We start from the raw sequence: 18,590 nt of genomic DNA, 5'->3' as shown, positions 1-18,590 counted from the left end.
ATTTTTAGCCTTAGGATGAATACAGGCCCTGCTCTCAGCAATTCCAACTAGTGTATGAGTCAAAAAGATTTTAACAAAGAGGGTAAAGCCACTCAGAAAGTTGAATGGATATAAATGGCTATTTTCTTCCTAACGACAACATGGCAGTTCAGTCAACCAAACTGATTGGTTTAAGGTGATAAACACCATAAGGACAGGCTGGAGTGCCAATTCTATAGTAAAATAAAGGTGTCATTATATCATACAGTTTATTCAGTGGTAAACTAAGAAAAGTAATAACTCATGAACATTTGTAAACAGGGGGAAAGTACCTGATTAAGAGCTATATTTAGAGTGTTCAAAGTGTATTTAGGTGGTGCTGTGGGTTTAAAGAATGACAATGTTTATCTGTGCAGTAATGTAGATAAAAGTGAAAAGCAACACTGGTCATCATGGAGATTTATGTCCACTGAATGATATATACAAGTACAGTAAAGCAGCTATATGCCATTTTTTTCTCTATACTAAATCTTTATGTCAGTTGGTGTTGGATTGTATGCTATGCTATGCTATATGCTATGATCTCAAGCTTTGGTTGCATGTGTTGGCGTGTGTGTGCATGCGTGCACGTGTGTCTTTATCGAGAGGCTGATAGGGAAATGGAGAGTAGGAGCAAATCTAAATTGGCTGTCATTTTGTGGAAAATTGCAAAACAGCTGTTAGAGACATATGTGTAGTTTCCATGGCAACCAGATGGGAACTGGTAGGGAGTGTGGAAACGAGAGAGAGAGAGAGCATAAGAGGACAAGAGCAAGAAGCCTAAATAAGGTATAGACTGACTCAACTGCTAGATCGAACTAGATGCCCTACTGCAGGTACCTACTGTATATATCCATTCTGTGATAAACCCAACCTTAAAGACTTCACTGGCCCTCCTTTACTATGAAATAAGTGCAAAATTTCTCCACAGCTCTACATTTTAACAAGGTAATATTACATAAAGCTATAAAAGAGCTGTCAGATTCTTAATGAATCTTCTGCTGGCCTCAACATCAATGCTGCTGTCATTCATTCATTAATTCATTCAGTCTGTGTGTTCAGGTAAGACCTGAATACAACATCTATCTCTAAGAGAGAAATATTACTTACCTCCACAGCAAGTCATGAGTGATAATAACACTATTTTTTGTTGAATGTGAACTTCTTGGATAATGCACATGCTGGACGAGCATGTTCTACAGATTAAGTGCAAGATTAAATGTACTTGTGTAATCATCAGCCTGTCTTTTCGATTCTTCGGCTTTTCCTTGTTTTACTGGACCGTGATGTTCCATGAATTTGATAAGATCCCTTTAATGCATGCTCCATAGTGTCACTTCACTGAAGTATTGCCAATTTTCTTCCTCTAGTTTCCAAACATATTCCTCTCATGTAAAGCGTCATTCCTTGGCAGCTCAATATGAGATTCTGTTCAAATCCCTCACGTTTATAAATGCATCTGTCTCTTCAGTCCTTATCACACAGTCATAGTCACAAGAAGCCCAGTCTCACCTCACTGCCCCATGTTTCTGAAATGAGCTACGAAATTTTTCCTTTGTTTCTATCCTGATGAAAAAAGATATTGCACAGTTTTCCAATAATACTGAACTCTAAATGCAGATAATCTTGTGATGTGTTCTGTAAGTTGGGCCATGCATCTCCTATGCACTTGTTCAGGCACACTTTATGGATTTCAGTCTCTGTAACCATACAATACCTTTACAGCAAAGACACGCAGTCAAAAGAAATGGTCAACTTATTTGTTTAATGTATTTTTTTATTATTATAAAAGGAAGAAAAAAGGTCTTAAGATCAGAAATATTCGTTTTGTCTCAGCCAGCAGGAAGGACATGTTGCTGTCTTGAGTTTGGTTGACAGCAGCTGGCAGGCTACCAGATTGCTGGTGTTACACCGTAGGGAATGAGGAAAGAGACAAAGTAAACAAACTTGTGCCCTTAGCCTACATGACATGGACAGACAGCTGTTAGTAATGGTATTGAAGAGTAAGGACCACACCAGCATCCAACCAAACCGAAGTGACATTTGCAAGTACATTTACATGCTGTGTAATGTGCTGCAGCTGAGCTGCTCATTAGCTACCACCAAACCTCTAAAAGAAGCGCTGCAGAGTCATCAAGTGAACCAAAGGTTTAACATCATGAGCTCAGATAAACTACACTGCCAGTGAAAAGTGTTAATATGCTGGACGATGACGTATTTTACATTAAAGTGCTCCCTGCTTTAGCAGAATCGTAAGGTTTTAAATTGGATTCCGGCGAAAGATATCAAGACATCTTTTTCTACCATGTCTGTAGGCCTGGGCCCCGTTCTGTCAAAAACATGATAGGTGTCTGACATTCCTTTAATCCCAGCATGCTCTACTGCAGAGAAATATCACATTCGTATTTCTCTTTTTCTTCACTTCCCTCTCTGGTTTATGTTTTATCATTTGGGGAGATTATATATATATATATAATCTCAAGTGGCTTGCAGTAACAGTGTGACATGTTTTCTCCACTGAAGAGGACACCTGAGTGTTGGATAGATGTGAGGTGGTGACAGCCAGCTGACTGATAAATAACAGACAGCTAAATGTCTTTAGGTTCAGACTACAGCACAGGATACTGAGTGGTACATTGATTTTCCACTTCAGCTGTGGTGCTGTCCAACACGTCCACCACAACTACAACAGGTGTCTAGGGAATATCATTTCCTTTGAAAAACACACAGCATATAACAAAATGTAGAGAAAGATACAGTCTTACCTTAATCTGCATGCACTCCTCACATATTATCTGACTGACAGAGACTGAAAGACATTAAATTCATTGCAGGACAGTAACACACTAGTGCTCCCTTTGTGCAGGATTTAACTGAATTTCCTTTCGTGTCGAAAACTGGCTGTGAGAACAGCCACATGTGGAAAATAGAAGGTCGAAGTAATTTTAGGATTATATAGTTCTTCTCCACATAGACAAAAAAGGCTACTGGAAGTGTTTCTTTTCACAGGAAAATTATGATTTGTTTTATCCTGATGCTATACTAAATTGAGATTGAGACAAGTTATATAAATGTACAGTATGAACATATGAATATTGATTTGGGTTCATCCAATACTGAGGACTAAAATGAATATGAGGAGTAGTGCCACCTTGTCACACAGTTTTGAGTTATTTAGGCTCTTGATTTGCCAGGACAAAGGCCAGTTTGATGTTCCTGAAAATCTGATTTTTCAGAAGCTCCATGGCACTGATCCCGGGTAGGGACTGCATCAACAAAAATGATTTAAAGGTGCTATGTGGATATATAGCAATTATAGCAATGCTATAATTTAATTTTATGAATTATGTGTAAAGCAGAGCTCCAAAACACTGGCCTGGGAACCAGACGAATCTGCAAAACTCATGTTTTATTAGCGAATTAGTCTGGCGACACCAGGCTACCAAAACACCACACAAGACTGGAAGTTATTACTATGACTTCTGCTGCCTCCCTTCCTCACTAAGAAGAACTACTCAGAGTCTGTGAGTCACTGTTCTGCGCTTGCAGGATGGATCTATACATACTGATCAATAACAGTAGGTGGCTATTCAGACAACTCTTTGTGTATGTGCATGCACACATACAGTAATTACACTTCCATAAAGTGCCAGGATATCTTAACCTCTTGACGCATAATAAGCACTCACTCTCTCTCACACACACACACACACACACACACACACACACACACACACACACACACACACACACACACACACACACACACACACACACACACACACACACACACACACACAACACAGGCACAGGGGAAGAAGCACTCGCGCATTACCGCAGTGACTGGGTGCAATCCCCATCAGAACTGCTGCTGGCATCCCCATTAAGAAAATTGGAAGTGTTTGTGATTGGATAGTATGGATGACCTTTAGTATCAGTGGGAAAAAACTTGATGTGTGATCTGAGGACTGTGCTAGATAAAAAGTCAGGGGATAAAAAAAATTCATTCTGTGGGGGCTGTGAATGTCTTTCATGACTATGAATCCAAAGGCTGTCAAGATATTTCACTCTGGACCAAAATATTGGACTGACAAACGGTTTGACAGGCACTCTAGAGGCAACCATACACGCACATGCACACATATACACACACACGAATACACAAGAACTCCATGATAATACTGAAACTAAACAATGTCAGATGGTTTAACATATATTTATACAAAAGATGCATCAGAGGGCTCAGGATGCAAACAAGTTACTGGAAACAGGTGATGGTAATAGTCAGCTTTATACTGTCAATAACAAATGTCTCATTACCATTAGATAACTTAGGAAAACTCCTCTCCTTAAAAATACAGTCATTTTAAATTCACCTTAATTGCTGCTTTGAATTTTTGTTTGTTTTACCAGGAATTGTCACCTCAGTAAGAACCACAGACACCAAAATGTCATACTTCATATCATTATTCTGTTGAAAAGGGAAGACATAATAAAAATTGATTGTAAGTTCCATAGCTGTAAGGGCAACAGCTGCTGCCATTCCACTTGTGTCTCACTTTGATGAAGTTAAGAGATAGGTTTGGGAAAAGCAATTTCACCAAATGTCACCAGGCAAGTGAGCCAGATGTTTGCATATGTCAGATAGGAAAAAAGAAGGAAGATGAGGTATGGCATGCCTCTATTTTACTATATGGTTGTGTGCTCTTTTTTCACCTTAACGCTACGGTACAATATCCTCCCGGACTGGATGTTTCTTTCCTGCTGCCTTTCGATTTCTTTCTTTTGCCAGTTTTCCCATTGTGTTCATCCTTTCCTCTTTTACTCTGCTTCTCCTCATCTCATTCTCCTTGCTCTTATTTCCAGTCCAAGAAAACCGATAAGAAAATAAATCCTTGTATGACAGTGTATGTTTGCTGCCTTGTCAGCAGACTGAGCTTCTGCATCCATGAATCTAATCCTGAAGCCAGCTCGCTAAAATCAGGCTTTAATTAGAACATAACAAGGGTTCACTGTCTCTCTTTCTATCTCTGCCAATCTATTTCTTCCCAGCCTCTTTGTTTCTTTAGTCGTTTTCTCCCCGAGTCTCATTTAGCTAATCTCTCATTTTCTCTCTTGCACACTCACTTCTTAATAATGATGAGTCACCAAAATGTCTTTCCATCAATTTTTTTCCATCAATCAGCACCATCTGGGGACACGCTAAAAATGTGAAAACTAATCAAGTTGAGACATGCACAGTTCATTCGAGATAATTGCAATGTTAAAGATATCATTGTCTATCAGCAAAGAGGCGTTGATTTTTGTTGGCCTCTAACACTCTATTGACACAGTCTAGCAGTCTCATTTCACACTTCACACTTGAAGGGACCCATGAGATATTTAAAGTGCCACTCCACTCAAAAATGTGTTTTGCTTGTTGTTACCTCACTTAGATGTTTGAGCTTCACTGTGCAGAATGATGTATGTGCAGGGTTTGACGCTAAAAGGCTGTTTTCACGTTCATCTGCTGAAGGGGGGGAAAAGTTTCTCTGTGCTTACCTTAAATCTGAGTTCAAATCTACAAGCGTGATTTTTGGTATCACAGCTGGTTTGGAGCCAACAGTTTTCCAAAATGCAACTTACACAAGTGTGAAGTGGAAACACTTAAACTACTGAAATTAAGTTTATTTGCACATTCATAGATTCAGGATTTTTTAATGAGAGAGAAGGAGTTGATGTAATTTCAAGAATTTCCAACTAGGTACTTGAACTTTTTTGTGGAAAAACTACATAAGACACAAATTATTAATCAAAGTATTTTCAAAATACTCTTAAAATGTGTTGATCTTTAACAATAATATCGAGAGCATAACTTAATCAAGATATCCAATTTTTCTGGTCGTTGTATCTGATATAGATGTGGTGAAACTGCCTGAATCATTTATAAAGAGGAAATCAGCACTAATGTATGCTGTTTAATATTTCTGTTGAGGTCTACTTTCTAGACGAGAGATTTAGTTACACTGGAATTGTCAATGAGTTACAACTGCAAATCCCTTTCAGTTGCACTTTTACCCCTATCCACCAGATTAACCCCCAGGCTCTCGCTGTTTACATATTCCCTCTTCTCTTAAAATACTTCTGTAGTGAGAGGAAAAGATCCAGAAATGTTCACACATTACTCTGGGGAGGGTCCAAGCCTGAGGCAAATCCTATCACTCTGTACAAAAAGAGGCTAACTCAAGGCAGCAATGGTGAGAAAAACCTATCATTCTGCACATGAGCACCTCTTGAATGCTCAAGAACCATTGTCCAGATGTAGCAAGTGCTGACCTACCCAACCCCAGTATTACCTAAAAGTGGTTTTGGATAGACCCCACAAGGCCTCACAAAGACCTAGACAAAGTAAAGCAGACAGGCCAACATTACATGAATAGATCATAAAGCTTTCAAGCAGTCCCTTGACTCAACTTATCTGTTAGAAGTGAATCTGTCCCTTATGCAGGGACCGCTGTACATAAGTCTACTATTTCTTTAATCCAGATCCAGTTCTTGTCTTGAATAACATTCAAAGGTCGAGAGGTCTTCCCATAGCAAAGCAAACAGTAGCCTGGTACCAGTTCAGTGCCATGGCTGGTAGGTAGGCATTAGACAGAGGGGTAGCAGGTCTGATTCATGCCAAGCCAAGGAACCCTGGTTTTAGTCTGGCTGTTGCAATGGCACACCAGCTGCTCCCACAGACCCCAGCTGAACCTCACTGGCAGCCAGGGAGCAGAGATTAACACAGTGACCTGCAAAGACAGCTAGTAGAACTGACACAGATACACCCGGACAGCTGCATAAATGACTGGCAAATGATTGGCATAGACAAAAAGAAACATGGTAAGATTGGATGAAAATCAATGCCCTTTAAAATGAAGTGTGAAGACCTCTTGAATCTTATGAGTTTATTCACTATCTGATCTTACAAAAACAGCGTGAGTATTTGAAAGTCTTTACTGGGAGCAAGGTGCAGTCCTGCTTAAACCCCAAGCCCGAGGGCAAATATGATTTACTGTCTGCCTGAGAAAAGCTCTCACAGTTTTGCTCAACTGTCAATAGATCCCCCCGATGACGAGTCTGACAATGGATATATAAATGAACATGAAGAGCACTCCACACAAATGCAGTAACAAACACAAAGACTTTTAAAATATTTTTTTAAGGGCAAATGGGGAAGGTTCATCAAATATTTTGAATTACTTGTGTCTGCTTTTAATTGCACCACCAAATATACTATATACTATAAGTCACATGGAACTGTGAACAATTTTATATCAATTCTGCAAACTATACTGTTTGTGGCTGTCAGCCAGGTCAAGCAACCAAGCAAGTGACCTATTATATCATAGTATGTAGCACTAGTTTACAGAAAGACTTACACAAAAGCTGTCATATGCTCTATTGTTACTATTGGCATGTTGTTACTTTTGGCATCCCTTGACTCTGGCACTGAATGGTGAAGGTGACAAAAAGCCAATGGGCCTCTTTTACCTAGACTCCAAGAAAAAAAGTGACAGCCATTCTGTGGAATAACAGTTTGCTTACAACAGCAGGCACTGTCATACCTACTACATTATTTTGTCATTGAGAGCTGTTTGTATAAGGATAAGAGCTCCACTCAGTTCTCCTAGTTGAGTGGCAAGCTTCCAGCAGAACAAATCGTGTGACCTGCAGACAGCAGCACTGTTTTGTCCCACTGCTGTGTATGTGTCAGAAAATTTAACAGGTTGTGACAGACAATATACTGTAGGTGTGCCAACACTGCAAATCTGGTATCCTGCGCTCACCCTCAAATGTTTACTGTGTACACATCCACACACACTACTATCTCTGCACACGACGACAAACAGACATACACCTACAAACACACACCTTCTTTGTCGTCATGGCGAATGATGGCATCCTGTATGACATCGGCGAGGCTAAAGCGAACGCGGTGCTTCTTGCGGTGGTTGGGTGGGGCTCGGACCTTGATTCCACCCTGCTGGCGCTGAAGGCTCTTTTCCCTTTCGTAGTATGCCCTTATTTGGTCACAGCGCATCCTCCTGACCAGCCGCTGGCGCTGGCCAATGGGGAGAGACTCCAGCAGACACTGGTCTATCTCCATGTTCTGACGAAAGACATTACATAGCTGGAAACAACCTGGTAAGACAGAGAGAGACAGCAAGACAAATAAATACATGTAATTTATTTATACATGAATTGTTTCCATTTAAAGCAAGACTATATAACTTCTGCTTAGCAGCAGCAACAGCAGCCTCTGCTGCCACAAGTGGTAATTACAGGACGCTGGTGCATTTAATTCTGTTGAAATATGAGCAGTGAGGGTATCGCACTATTATAACATGAAGGAACACCATTTAAAGGGAAGCAGATTTCAACACTTATGCAACGTCTAGATCGCAAGCGTAGCATGAGCAGCACGTTTAGCAGAGCAGCAGCAGCAGTGAGTGCTGCGTCTGTGTCTACACAGGAAACCTGAACGCCTCCTGTGTAGACATGAAGATGGTCTAGACACAGGGTTACTGTTGTGACATCCCTCACTGTGCTTCTGGCTGATCTTATTTCCGTGATCGTCAACATCTGAATCCATAGCAGCTGTGTGCTAAAATGTAGTTGCTAACAGCTAGCATTATACTGACTGACTTACATTATGATCCACATCATCTTCACACACCGCTGAAAATACAGTCCGGTGGCTGCTAGTATGTATATTAGTTCTATTGATAACGATATAGTTACATATTGACAAGATAACAAGTGATTTTAATTCACCAAAGGGCTCATCAGGCGAGCCAGCTGTTGCTTATTAGCTGAAGACCAATCCGCATGTACTCATAGAACTGGAGTTACATCCAGGTAACTACTGATCATACCTGCTCAACCCACCTTACATAGTGCCAGAACAGGCGTTCGGGGGCGTGGAGTGGGAATGAAAGAGGCCATTGTCCCCTATTCCCTATAAGTCAGCCATCAAAATTATTTTGAAGCTGTTATTTTAAGGTAAAAAAGTTGCATAATGTTGCTTTAAGTTCTGTTGGCAAGCTGTCCATGCAATGGCAAGAACGAGGAAGACAGATGGATTAATCAGTGAAAACACTTTCATCCCAAGTGTTTACTCTAATACAAGTTGATACTGAGCTAACAACACAAGGCTCAGATCATAAACCACAATAAACCTGTGAGCTTTACCTCCAGGCTGAACTGTGTTTGAATATCTCTTGTTTTGTTTTGTGTGCATTCATGTGTGTTTTTGTGTCTGTTTTTTGCATGCAGCTTACCCAGTTGTGTGTGTGTGTGGGCAATCATTTAGCATATTTACTGTAAAGGATATTTGCTGTGTCTGTTGGCCCCGGGGCCAGTTGAGAGAAGCATCACAGCATTTTGTGTGTTGGTTCTCCTATCCCGATAATGTGTAGTGATTCTCCTGACTCTGCATAATCTCTGTCTCATAGTCTCTCAGTGGAACTTCGCCAAACAGATCTGATCGCGCAGCAGCAGCTAAACCTATTATGGTCTGCTTGGATGATTAGGATGTACAGTACTGCTTGTGTAGTCAGCAGACTGCAGATTCACTGAGTGTGCACAGGTAAAAGTACACACTTAACGAATGAAAAATGTATTACATAAGTTATTTGAGGTAAGGGTTAAAGGTGCAGTGTGTAGAATTCAGTAGCATCTAGCGGGATGGTGTTGTGTTTTTGTTACCTTAGAATGAGCCCTTTATATCTACATAAGGAGCGGATCCTCTTTGACGAAGCCTGACATGTTGCACCACCATGTTTCTACAGTAGCCCAGAACAGACAAACCAAAACTGGCTCTAGAGAGGGCGTTTCACATTTTTCACAAGTTTCGTGGCCACCATAGGTTCTCCTACATGCTTGGAAGGGGAGGAGGAGGGGTACGCAGCTGGTTGCAATCTGTAACCTCACCGCTAGATGCCACTAAATCCTACACACTAGTCCTTTAAGTCAAAGTACTTACATCAATGGAGGAACTTTGTGTGTATATGTTCACATACCAAGTGCACAATCTGGCATTGATGGCATTGACAATTTGACAAATTCAGGTCACAGCCAGCCCAGAGGACAAGCAGAACATGAAGAAGAAGATGTCTAAGCAGAGACAGAGTGAATGTTGTGTTTGTCTTTCTGACTCACAGACTCTCTTTGGCCCTGCTGTCTCTAAGTCCTACGCATTCTTTGATCAAACTCAACTTTGTTGCGCCTTTGTTGCTCTTGTCCTTTTGTGCCCACTTTGTTTAATTTTTAAGTTTGTCTCTCCATTGATCTCTTTGAACGAGGCTCTACGTCTCTGTCTCAGTATTTCATCTTTTTCTTTATGTAACTGAGCACACATCGCTCTGCTCGTCAGGTGGAAAAGTATCGTTAGCGGGACACCTTTGAAGTATTACATGTTGTCCCCATGTTTCCCACACACACCCCTCCGTCTCTTTCTCATCTCTCTTTAACTCTTTGCATATGCAGAGAGCGACATACAAAAGGTCTTTGAACACTCAAGAGTGAAAAGCAAAACATCAATAACAGACATAAGTGGACTGTTGCTACTTTGTGTCAATCCTATACACCGCCGTTTCTCATCTGTAGGCGCTGAGGTGTGTTTGGACTAGATCTTTATCAGAGAGACACAATGCTGTCCAGGCAGACAAATGAAGCTGATGTGTCTCTTTGTGCTTTGTTCTGCTTGATATACATCTACACATTCATTCAAACACCTGCCCCCTCCACCCCTATTTGCCACACATACACACACACACACACACACACCTCCTGCACAATACACCAGTGCCATCTGCTCTGGTTAGACATGTAAAAAAAAAACATTCTTTTGTGTTCACATTCCACACCACGGGGGTCATTATTACACTGTTCATGCCAGGTGTCTACTTTATTTTTTTTCTAGGAACTTGGCTGCAGATTGAGCAAACAAACACATACAAACTCAAAAACACACTCAACCTACTGCCTTTTTCAATATAATGCCACTCCATCTCTATAGTCCTGCTTCCTCAGCCTTGTGTTATTGCCTCCTTTTTTTCCCCCTTCTACTCATACACTTGCAACCCTTTCTAATATGTCACTTTTGTGTGTTCAGTCTGGGTTCATAGACTCCTTTTACAGTGGGTGCACTGGTATATGTTATACTAATTCTACTTTATGTTTATTATTGAGCTCGTAGTGGGTGGTGGTGGTGATGTACTAAGTGCATTGTATTGAAAAGTGTTCCCAATATTTTGCTTCCCTCATGTATGTTAATGGCGTGGACAAAATATTACGAACAGCATTCAGTATAATGCGCTCCAGTACACCACCGCCAGCCACTACGACCTCAATAATAAACATAAAGTAGAATTATCACCTTTCTGACGATGTCAACAAAAACTGAAAATGTACAAGCTTTGTAAATGTAGAATTTATGGCAGAGTTGATGTATTGGACTGCATTAGATTGCACAGGTGTACCCTATGAAGTGGCCAGTGAGTGTATATATATATCATATATGCACACCCCAGATGACCAGCTTTGGCCAATGTGTCAGTCTAATGGCCATGGATTTATTGTGAGTACATAACTCAGTAGGTGTGTGGAAGTGGGTACAAACAAGACTAAAAGTCAACAGCCATGCTAATGGCTCTGTGAGGCTGTCTTTTTCATTGTAAAAGGTGAGCAAACTGTTAGATAGATAAACCAAAGCGTTGGACAAATTGAAATTTTGACCTCATGATGGCACTAGAGAAAAAGATCAGTAGGGATATCTGTACCAAATTTCATGGCAATCCATCCCATAGATATTGAGACATTTCACTAAAAAAAACAAAAATGTCGACCTCATGGTGGCGCTAGAGGAGAAGTCAGGGGATCATCAAAGTAAACAGGCTTCATCCTCTGGGGACCATCAAAATTTCACTGCCATCACCAACCGACATTGCCATCCCATCTATTAAAGATCTATTAAAGGTTTAATGGTAAACTGTGAGTGTGATTAGAGACAGCTTTGCCAGAACAAGAAAAATCAGAGAAGCTGTAAACAAGTTCAATGCCGTTTTTTATACCTCTCTTGTAGTACAAGTCACATAAGGTAGCCGATATCATAAAGCGCAATAGCTCTGTCTCTTACACAACACAAAATGTGGATGGGTTGCATTTACAAAGCATCTCTTTCTCTGTCTCCATCTCTGTCTCGACTCTGTTGTTGTCTTTTCTTCGGTTTTGCCACTTATATCCTTCACACTCTCTGTCACCCTGCGTTCAAGGGTATAATCGCGTCAACCCATAAACTCCCTGCACATGACAGACGTCACATAACATGGCATATTGATGCTGACATGACTCACACACAAAACATTATGTACTGGATACTGGATTTTTAAAAAATTATCTATCAAGACCAGCTGAACACCCTGAAGTAAAGCATATCCTATCAGTAAAGATAAAGTGATACAAATGTACTCTTAAATAAATAATGATGTAAGCTTAGTGCACTACGACTGCACTTTAACTTCCACTTGAACTGCCCGGCAGTTCACTTGTGGCTTTAGCTGTGACATATTGTGAATACAAAGTCTGTCCCTCGTGACTTGTCATAGACAGAACATTGCCAGGAGCATTTCTTTGGCTTCAGTTTTTCAGATGGAAACATCAAATATAGCCGACATTAGCTGACAGGAAAGATCAATAAGAATTTTCCCTCGATCGATACATACTTCAGTTTCCCATTTTTCACATGAATATAGTATGTAAATCAACTAGCTGATGAAAACACACATCGTTACTAGTTCATTTTTCAAATTAATTTCAAAAGCTTTGCACAAAATTCACTCAATAGTTGGATGGAAAAACCACAGGATGACATAATGTCTGCTCTAAACCGACATACAAAAGTAATACTGACGTTTGCTGCTGTGCGATGAATTCCTCTACGCAGAAACATGGAATGTGAATGAGAGTGGGAAAGGACAGTAGGACAAGGAGTCAAATGGGAAACAAGGGCTAAATGGATTTGAGAAGAGACACAGTGTTAAAGAGAGACAGGGATGATAAAAAAAAAAAAAAGCAAGAGCTTTCTTCTCCTGCCATCCCATCTCCTGGCTATCAGTTATTGATTGAATGTGAAACATCCCATGCAGGCTCCAGCTAATAACACTGACAGCACTGCAGGAGCTTGTAAATTTGAAAATAGCACACACACACACACACACACACACACACACACACACACACACACACACACACACACATACATACTTTGAGCTGCAGATACCATAAACATACAGGATATGGCTATATAAATGTATGTAGTAAGGGGAGACAAGTAGGGTTCTCAGAATCAAGGAGAGACTTTCTGACTGCCTTTATTACCTCTATCAATGAATTATCTTATTTGTCCTCCTTTATTCTCCTTCTTTCCTCTCCTCCTTCCTTGCTCTTACCTCCCAAAGTAGCATCACTCTCCCTCATTCCTCCACCAAGTCTACTCGCCACTCTTCCCACCACTTGGCCACATCCTTCACATGTCACTCATCCTATCCTCACCTCCTTTTCCATTTCCCAACCCTGCCGTTCCCTCGCTCTCTACCAACGCTCCTCTAAAAATCACCCTCAGTTTCTCTCCATCTGTCCTTCTCCCTCTGAAATGACTTTCTCTCTCAGTCAGTCTGTCAGTGTGTTATGAATATGCCAGACGCTCATGGGATCTGCATCTTTGTGGCTCTGTTTTATCTTTCTTTCCCTCTGCTGCTACGTACCTGCCGCATTCACCGGTCAGCTTCACACATTTGCAGCAGCTCTCTGCAGCAAGCTCACACACACCCACTTACTGCACACACACACACACACACACACAAATACCCATTTGAAGTTTACATTGTGATGCTGTGTCGGCAGCAGGTGACCAGAATTCTTGAGCATGTAAACCCACACAGTATATGACACCCTGCACATACAGTAAGTGGTAATACAACAGGCACACACCCATGGCTGAGGCATGTTCAAGTACACTTGCGCGTGCACACACACACACACACATGCACACACACACACACATGTATGCACAGATAAAGAGATGCTAAGTGGCTACTTACAGCATTTGATGAAGTGGTAGTGAGACATTTTCTGAATAAGTCAGACAGTCCGCCAGTCAGGTAGAAAAGGCTGGCAGTGGCAGGCAAAAAGGTAGGAGAGGAGTCAGTAAGTCAGGTAGGCAGACAGTAGGCAGCTACAGGTTCCAGCAAAACTAACTAATGCAGAGCTTGTAACCCGGCAAGATGCATTATTAATCTGGCTCCCTGCATGCTATCCAAACTCCGTTCCCCTGTCTGCATTATTCACCAGCAGCAGCAGCAGCAGCGGCAGCAGCAGCGGTAGCAGCTCCAGTTGCAGCCCGGGCGGCATGTACATGCGCACAGACTCAGACTCTCACACACACACACACACACCCGCACATACACAGACATTCACTCCCTCGGTCAACCCGTCGGCAAGGGAGCTGCGGCTCTTTCTAGCTCTCCTCGCCTACAGCCAGATAACCGTCGCACAACGTCTTCCCAGCCATGACCGACGCACGTGCTACACTCACGTCACTGATTGACAGCCGGCTCAGCCCACCTCCCGCTCAACACACCCCCGATGACGCAATGCTCTTCACCTCCTTACACACCCCCTACCAGTCTCCTTCTATCACACGCACACACACACACACATACACAGTGACTCATACAGATGCACACTTCTTTGGACAATCCCCTACCTTCTGAGCCAAAGGAAGAAAAAAAAAGGGGTGTTTTTTGGGGGGGTGGGGGGGGGTGGGATTAATTGTGCCTCCTCACACTGTAGATATAACACAAAGAAAGAGAGCAACACAGATAAGGGGAGCGAGGGAGGGAGAGCAAGGGAGGTCACTGGAGAAAACAGGAGGATAGAGATAGGAATAGAAAATGGTGGAAATGCAGATACAGCAGGGGGAGCAAGAGAAAGAAAAATAATCAGGAGATGGCAATAGACAGGGAGAGAGAGAGAGAGAGAGAGAGAGAGGGAACTGTTAAACTGTGTAGAAGGACAGCTAAAGAGAGAGAGAGAGAAAGAGAAAGAGAGAGAGAGAGAGAGAGAGAGAGAGAGAAGCTGCTGCAGTGCGGTGCTTTTGGTGCAGGTTAAGTGCTCATCAATTGTCTTGAGCCGGCCACAAATTAACAACTTATAGATAGAGTTAACTAGAATGGCAGGGTTTTGAGACCACACGCTCCATCATGCGTTTATCATGCTCCAACACACAGCAAGTGTTACAGTAAGTGATGCAATGTGCACTGTGCTTGCAGTGTCAGTGTGTCTGTGGGGCAATCTCTGTGATTTTGTGCTTTACGGCTCATTTGCATGTATGAATACCTAAGCTTTGCATTAAAAAGAGGATTTGCGAGGTGGGGAGGGCGGGGGGGGGGATGTGAGGGAGGAAGAAAGAGATGGGAGAGAGAAGCAGAGAGAGAGAAAAAACAGCAGACTAAAGAGAAAACGTGAAATAGCAAGACAGACTGAAGACACACAATATGGATGAGCGTAGAAATGCTTAACAGGCTGTGCAGTGTATGACTAAAAGCAGGATTGTGACACACATTTTTAGAAAAATCTGTGCCACGGTACCCACACATCTGTAGGATATAGAGCATGCTGTATTTTATGTGGGAGATTTTAAGCTAGTATATTATGTCCCATTGCTGTCAAACATGGGAAGATAACATGTGGAGATGGGATGAAAAGAACGTGAGAAGCAGGTGAGGTTCATTTTGTGACAGTATAGTGAACATGGAGGAGCAGCAGAGCGAGCTTGAAAGGGAAATGGATGTGTGTGTGAGTGTGTGTGTGTGTATTTGTGTCAGACTGGATGCTCGAGTAATTCCTGTCATAGGAAATCAGGTCACAGAAACAGTGCGCTGCATCTTCTGCAAAACTCTACCGGAACAACTGCTCCAACATCTACCTGAGTAAAATAATATTCCAGATTTGGGTGTGTGTGTGTGCTTGTGTTTCGGCGTCTGACTGCTTGCAAAGGTTACAATTAACACTAAATAAGTCACGTTGCTAAATATCACCGGCAGATTGCACATGCACAGCTCTGCCGCCCCTGGCTTGCTAAGTAGTGTAGTATTTTTTGATCAAGGATAACACAATGACTTCCCCATTAACACTTTACCCGTGACATCCAGACCTCACAGCGGGAGATCTGACAAGAAAATGTCACGCTTTTCCATCCGAATGTCATGAAACATTAATGGCTCATTCGAAATCTTGCTATCTCTGCCTGCAGCGATAGATATGTAACATGCTGTATCAGGGAGCGGTGACGTGCTAGAACGCTGGGACGAAAAGGTGACACGAGGTCTAGGCTAAATGTGAAACATTGTGCTATAAGACGAGTCGAGTCCTCGCTTGGCGTAACATCTACCTGATAGTGGGTTGGAGTCACGTCCCGATACCTCTCTAGAGCAACAATTAGGTCAAGTACCAAAACACAGCGAGGCGCGCGGAGAGAGTGCGGATAGAGTGAAGAAAAAGGCTTCATTATATATGAGAGATATTTAAATCTCTCTGTTAAAAGAAAAAATGCAGCTATTACAAGCTTTTTATAATGCAAGTAGAGAGAAAACACTCACTCGACAATTTACACATCAACTTCTCAATGTCTTTAATCCATTTTCTGAATATGTGCAACTCTATACACATATATATAGATATATATACACACACACATCTGCGCATGTTTGTATAGTATCAGCTTCAATGTAATGACTGATAGCCCATACTGTACAAAAAACATATGCTGTATTTGGCTGTTTTGTGCCTCCCTGCTTCCATACAGCAGTGACAAACTCATTATAACAGCTTTTATCCCACAGGAGATGACAAATTTCTCTCTGTTTGACACAGCTGTCATTCTGCCATCATCACCCTCAGGTGTCAATCAGTACAGCGACTGTGTTTCCGTCATGATTTCTATGGTTACCACACCCGAGCGTGTGCGTGCTTGTATGCGGGCTCGTGTGTGATCTGGTAACTGACACTAATAATGCAGGATGTCTGATGCAGGATATGTTCCCAATTACGACAAAGCCAAAGGCACTTGGAAAGTTTGGGGGTGATGCATTAAATATGAAAAGAGATCTCTTTGGATTAATTATTCATCATATGTGATATATTTACACAAATAAATATTTATTTTACCAGCCAAATTTTCAACTGTGAATACTATTTGCATGTATTATGGATGACTTAATGTTGCCATGCAAATACAGAACTTTGCAAACGCATCCACACGCACAATAAAGCTTCCTGAGCAAAAAAGCATAGTGAATCTACCAGAAACAAAAAATCCTTCACATCCCAATCGTCCACTAGTCTATGTGATTACAAGCTCTTGTTAATGAGGAATTCACACACACACACACACACACACACCGGCATTTAAATGAATCCAGTGCCTTTCTATTCACTAGATTACATTATCTACCTTCCCTCCTTCTGTCTAGCCTATATCTTAACCCCTCTCCTCTATACTTGCACGGTCAAAGTAATATGATTTTCCAACAGCTATATTGATTTTAGGAGCATAACAATACTGCATATAGTATCATGTTGTTCCACACAAGGTTCCCCTTTTAATATACAGTGAATTTTATGATTTACTATGTTTATTGTTGTTGTTTAACTGAGAAGGTGACAGCTTGTGTTTTTGTCACTATATTAGGTTTTATTGTTACGTGGCAAAAGCCCTGCTGTTGTTTTTGTTGTTTATCCTACTGATGAAACATTCTGAAATGGTCTTTGTTTATTTTTTTAAATCACAGATGTTCTTTATGTGAAACTTGATGTGAGATTTTCTACATTTATTAGGTTTTAACAAATTGGAAATGGAGCAGGCATCTTCTAAGGCCATGTATTAAATCATAGCACCGCCATAATGTATCAAATCTAAGTGAATTTTCTGAATCACAGACCAGAGCTGCAACTAATGATTATTTTCATTATTGATTAATCTGACTGTTATGTTCTTGAGTAATTGATCGGTTGTTTGGTCCATAAAATGTGTGGTGAAAAATGTCATTCACTGTTTCTCAAAACCCGAGGTGACGTCCTCAAATGTCTTCTTTTGTCCCGTCCAACAGTCTACAACCTGAAGATATCTTTTACTGTCATAGAAGACTAAAAAAATGCAGAAAATATTCACATTTGAGAAGCTGGAATCAGAGAATTTGGACGTGTCTTTATTAAAAAATGACTCAAAACTATGACACCTGACACCTGAGCTCAGTATCTTCAGTATCTTCAAACTGTTAGTTACCTTAATACACACACAAATATAGTCAGCATTTTTAACCTCATCTTTTGGCCACATGATCATTATTTTCGAGGATTAGTTAAAGATATGTTAGAATATGTAATAACGAGGTTTCACTGTGAGCAGCCAAGCATCAACAAGGGTGTTGACAAATGGGCTACCAGATGAGTTACACCCGGGTGGATATTCTCTCGCTGCTCAGGGA

At 41.3% G+C, this 18,590-nt stretch overlaps 1 protein-coding gene across 5 annotated transcripts in view; it reads right to left on the bottom strand.

Moving 5' to 3' along the window:
* Nucleotides 1-18,590, bottom strand: part of myo16 (myosin XVI) — a 108,580-nt gene that overhangs the window by 73,135 nt on the left and 16,855 nt on the right. For 3 of the 5 annotated variants that reach the window (XM_067603777.1, XM_067603778.1, XM_067603779.1), the window contains exon 2: nt 7,915-8,184. In XM_067603777.1, the coding sequence (XP_067459878.1) occupies nt 7,915-8,149 (235 nt within the window). In that variant the 5' untranslated portion in view covers nt 8,150-8,184. Of the gene's footprint in view, nt 1-7,914; nt 8,185-14,144; nt 14,620-18,590 lie in introns of those variants that run through there. The other 2 variants (XR_010930636.1, XM_067603776.1) reach the window with 2 other exon arrangements.

Source organism: Thunnus thynnus, chromosome 11, assembly GCF_963924715.1.
Source record: "Thunnus thynnus chromosome 11, fThuThy2.1, whole genome shotgun sequence".
NCBI classification, from domain to species: Eukaryota; Metazoa; Chordata; class Actinopteri; order Scombriformes; family Scombridae; genus Thunnus; species Thunnus thynnus.
Note: the sequence above shows the minus strand (reverse complement) of the source record. Positions and strands in the feature narration are given on the sequence as shown.